At 37.0% G+C, this 5,257-nt stretch overlaps 1 protein-coding gene across 1 annotated transcript; it reads left to right on the top strand.

Annotated features, from left to right (window-relative positions):
* The first annotated feature begins 466 nt into the window (after positions 1 to 466).
* On the top strand, positions 467 to 4,430 carry LOC118222679 (helix-loop-helix protein 2-like). The gene is made up of 3 exons (XM_035408446.1): positions 467 to 674; positions 1,060 to 1,244; positions 2,423 to 4,430. Exon 3 carries the CDS (start codon positions 2,467 to 2,469, stop codon positions 2,833 to 2,835), a length of 369 nt encoding a protein of 122 aa, XP_035264337.1. The 5' UTR covers positions 467 to 674; positions 1,060 to 1,244; positions 2,423 to 2,466; the 3' UTR covers positions 2,836 to 4,430.
* The last annotated feature ends 827 nt before the right edge of the window (positions 4,431 to 5,257 follow it).

The raw sequence follows: 5,257 nt of genomic DNA, 5'->3' as shown, positions 1-5,257 counted from the left end.
CATGTATGTATTGTCTCAGTGGGGACCCTGTGCTCAAATGCAGATTTAGAAATATGTATTATTAGCCATAGTAAGTTGTTAATTGTATGTAATATTCTCCCATTAAATAGAGCATTATAACTATTATTCCTTCATATCACTACTGGAAGTATCACCAGTACTACTGTCATTAATACTGCTACTTTCTTTTGCTATCACTACCTTTTTAAGTGCTCGTGCCAGTACTATTACAACAACTACTACTTCTACTACTACTATGACTACTACTACTACTAATAATAATAATAATAATAATAATAATACTGTTAAGAGCCCCACGTTCAAGTCAAACAGGCTATATCAAAAAGGCTAAAAAGTATCTTCCTCTCGCGCTGTCCTTATACAGTTAGAATTTACTCAGTTGGTGCTGAGGTGCCACGGGAGAGGGGTGGAGGAAGTGGCAGGAGGGGGCGGAGAAGGGAGGGGTGCGGATGGTTGAAAGAGAGACAGACAATACGATTCCACAAAATTATCCCGCTCCTCCGTCACTCAAGCGCAGCTTTATTAGGAGGTCGTGGTTTTAATCTCACCTCTTATAGTATTCGTCAAACTGGGCTCGACAACACCGGAAGAAAAAGAGAGGAAGAGAGAGGACCGGAATTTTTCTACCTGCGTTTTCGTCAGAGAGGCTCTCGGTGTGTCTACTAGGGCTTTTCTTTTCAGCACCACCATCTCCCACAAGAACGGAGAAACCTCTGCACACGCTCCGCGATCCTATCAGTGCAACCATCTCTATTGTTTTCCAGCTGGGGGTCACGAGGCGCCACTTCCATAAGATTTTTATCTTCCAACATTCTTCAGTCCAGAGCTATTTTTAAAAAATCGTGTTTCTTTTTTAGGGAAGGAAAGTATACACGTAACGGTATCTTGAAAATATCCACTACGTAGAAAAAATACAACAAATAAATTTCACAACATTTATATATCAAATCCTTGTCCGATATACGTATTAATATCTGAGAAATAAACCGGGTGCTGTGGTTTGTTTGTAGATTTATATCACCTTTGAATTAATTTCAGTAACCCATTTGAATGACCCGATGGAAAGGATGAGCTGGACTGGAAATGAGAATGTTTTATTCTAAAAGAAGACAAACAGAATCACTGCGCTCACCTTGAGGGCTGTCTGCGGAGTAACTCCTGAAAAGGACACTAAAGGACTGAGTTCAAGTTTCAAAAAACAGAAAGAAACGAAAAAACTATCGGTGAGTTTCACCAATTGCATGACTTAAATCTTGTTAAGTAAGTGGAGCTTGTAGGGTTAAAATTTCAGCATTTATATTTTATAGTAATTATTTTTATTTTTTAAACTAACAGTAGCCAAATAATGTGTCGTTTACTATCTAAATCGTTGCACTAGACCACCTATTAAAAACAAAAAATAGGAGAAAAAAACTATTTTAAAAAATGTATATTTATTTTCAACAATAGAATATTTGTTCTAATCAAGCTTCGGCGATGTGTATTTTAACTGACACCATTTCTTATTAGGCATTTGGAAAGATGCGATTGGATTGCATTTCAAATAAAGTAAATTTGATCCTTGTTCATATGACAGCACTTTTGTTACAACACAAGGTGCAACAGATTGATGTTAACGCTTTTGAGCGTTCGCCGTGGCGGCATATTTTAGAGCCATATCGTGGTGTCAGACTGCCAGATAACTAGATATTTTCCTACTGTGGCAGATGGTCAGATGCGAACGGTCAACAGTTCTGACAACAATGAATTTCATTTTATATTTCTCTGACTCCATGTCACACCTCTCCGTAGAAATCAAAACAAAAACACGTTAAAACTAGGAAATGTATTGTTAAAAATATATTTTGATCGTGAGAAAATCTGGTGCGGAAATGTACCCAGCTTGCAGTTTTATTCTGGCATCGCGTATTTGTTTATTCTACTGCAATATAAAAAGGTTGATTTTATTTGCTTTCTACGTTTATAATAGGCTACGGCCTAATGTAAAGACATTGTTTTTAACCTAACCAGTTGCATGCTTACGATGAGGAATGATAGTTACTTTCTAATATCTAATGTGGTACATTTCCAATATGTTAAAACTCTGATTTTAAATTATAATTACAATACTTTAGTTTAAAGCACATTGGAAGGAAGAAAGGCACATCTATTTAATAAAATATAATCTGAGGGTAGTTTCGTCATAATAATAAAATTTAAGACTAAATACTTAAGTGTACATCCATGACATGCTGAATTTGGTCATATTTGTGATATTCAGCAACTGAAAGTTACCCGTATAGTCCAACCAGAAAAAAATCATCGTGCCAGCCAGAGTGAAAGTGTTCTCTTTTACTGCCATTTTGGGATTGCGTTTTTAGTTTCTTGTCAGATAGTTTACTGTTGAATATTCTTGTTTCAGATATTGACATATTGCAGAGACAACAAAAAAGAAATTATTCGAAAATGATGCTGAGTCCAGATCAACCTGGTGCCGACCTCCCTTGGGGCCAGTCCGACACTGAATCGGTCCTCCACGACATCAAAATTGGCTGTGTCTCCGATGAGCCGATGGATGGAGAGGGGAAGACGAGGACCCTCGTTCCACAGACTCTGAGCAGGGAAGAGAAGCGACGGAGGCGGCGTGCGACCGCAAAATACCGCTCTGCTCACGCTACCCGCGAGCGCATCCGCGTCGAAGCCTTCAATGTGGCCTTCGCCGAACTGAGGAAGTTGCTGCCGACCCTTCCGCCTGACAAGAAGCTTTCCAAAATCGAAATTCTTAGGCTTGCCATTTGCTACATCTCCTATCTCAACCACGTTTTGGACGTTTAGAGAACCAATATTATTTTTCTGTCAAAGGCAATCTTACAGCGAATAAGAGAATGTTTTAATGGAGAAAGGGGAAACGTGGAATACCCAGGAAAACATAATTAGGCTTCGCTATTTTACCGATATTAGGCTATCATAACATACTTTACAAGCCGAAGACTGGATGGTTAAGAGGACGGAAAGTGTAAGTCTCGAAAGTAATTAACACAAACATCTATACGGTGTTTTCAGGGAGTTTAACTCCTTCAGTGTTCCGCAGTTGTAACTCAAATCCGGTAACAACATCGTTGTGCTGTGCAACAGCTGTCCTAATCTTTTTGAGCCGTGAAACTAAAAAAAGAAAGAAACAAGAACGCAATAATTTTCTAAAGTAGACTAGCTTTCTGATGGTGAAATCACAGTGGTATTTAACAACAGTCCACATATTGCTTTAGATATTTTGTAGGGAATAAACCTTCGTTAAAATATGTCTGGCAACGGTGAACGCAACTTTTAAAGTGATTTTAGTCAACGAAAGCATTCATGAATAAGAATAGACCAACGTTAAATTAACAATAGCTGCTTAATGATATGTGGCGAAGGATAAAGGGAGAATAAGTAAATTATGTATAAGTGCCACTTATTAAGAGACATTAAATTGTGACCTTAAGCGTTTATTTATTAATTTGTTAATTTATTTGACAATATTGAAGTTATTTAATTTATTTGCCTATATTTATCTTTAGCCAACATAGTCTTTTTATAAATCAATGTCCGCTGTTTACGTATACACGTATGTATATTTATTCATGTATAATTATTTATACTTTAGACTGTGGTGTTGGACTATGAGTGATGTTGCTCTTCAATTGCACTTTTCAGTGATATTTTTCTGTTGTAAGTATTTTGTAAATGGAATTGTATGTCAAAAACTTATTGATTGTTATCGTTTTTGTTTAAAATGTATTGTATGTCTGGCAACGATAAGCACTTCAACTTAGGTGTCTTGTATGAACTTTCTTTGTAGTTTCCTGTGTGTTGAGGGGATGGTTGTTTGGAATTGAAATTAATTGCTGTGAAGGACCAGTATTTTAAATTTAAATACACTAGGCTAATTTTTGAAAATCAAGACATTGGATGAGACAGCAATAACGTGGCTGCACACAATATTTCAAAATTTATACACATAACTATGCTGAGATGATTATCTACACAAGAACTGTTATGTGCTTCAACAACGCTGTGTCCTTTAGCTATTCAGGATGCCGCTTTAAGGTTCTAAGCAACATCCCCTGTGCTGCAACCAAAAATTATTTCAACTTACTTAGTCAACGTAATTTTTATATAGATTTATTTTCATGCCTTTATTAGATATACTTTATTTATGTATTCGTCTCTGCTTTTAACTTAACACAATAACTGATTTTTATAGTGAAGGAAAAATACATATCCGCTATCCAAAGATTTCCTGTCTTTTCAGGGTTTTATCGTGTCTTCGTTGCTTTATAGCACATATTTTGTAGTGGAGTAGTTATAATAAGCTGGTTTCTAACGAACGCAGTTTTTTCATATTTTAATAGTGAGTTGTTTCCCAAAATAAATATTTTAAAAAATCATGATTTTATTATGCTTATAAATTTTTGTGTTTGTATTTAATGGTCCCCCCTTCGCCTCGCACAGTTAATTAGCACAGTTAATAAATATAAAATGTCTTTTAAAATTAGTTGTATAGCCTACATGAAGAAGAGAACCAAATCTGACTGATGTTGTTAGAAACCGTTTGGAAAGTGGGCGGTAAAATCTCAGTCGCGCCCTTTATTTGTAATCACGTGTTAAACTAGGAACTTTCTTGTGTTACGATTAACACAAATGATCAGTTGATCCAGCATGAAATAAATACAATTGTGCATGTTGTAGCTAGAACAGGAGGCACGTGTGCTTTACACTTGACAAGAATACTTAATTCTTATCAGTTGAATTTCACTTTTTTAAAACCACGATTTCCCTATCACTAATTTTTTTTAAATGTTCTTGAGAGAGATGATGGCATAATTACTATGTTTTTTTCTTTGTTTTGTTTTTTTAAGTGCACCAAGCTCTGCTTCACGAATTCAATTTAAATAGGCTACGACAGATGTCACATCTTTGCTGAGGACGTGCAGAGCGCCACCTCGGATCATCCCCGACAAACATAAGCTACAACGTGACGTCAATTTGTTTCACGCGCCCACCGCTATTTAAACTCGTTGACTGAGTACCGAATTCTGCCTTGCGTAAACGGAGGCTCCGAAACCGTCTGGTCAGTTAGTGCCAGTGTGTGAGTGATTTCGCTATGCATGTGTTCGCCGCTCTCGTTCTCTTTTGGCTGAAAGGCGCATTCCCCAGGGGAGGGGGCAGGTGTTAGTCCAGACGAGCCAAGACAACCAAATTACTGGCCGTCTGGCAC

Source organism: Anguilla anguilla, chromosome 3 (genome assembly GCF_013347855.1).
Source record: "Anguilla anguilla isolate fAngAng1 chromosome 3, fAngAng1.pri, whole genome shotgun sequence".
Lineage (NCBI taxonomy): Eukaryota > Metazoa > Chordata > Actinopteri > Anguilliformes > Anguillidae > Anguilla > Anguilla anguilla.
This window is presented reverse-complemented; position numbering and strand designations above follow the sequence as displayed.

What these genes read in the sequence shown, in the direction of transcription:
- LOC118222679 (XM_035408446.1), top strand. Translation starts at nt 2,467, where the DNA reads ATGATGCTGAGTCCAGATCAACCTGGTGCCGACCTCCCTTGGGGCCAG.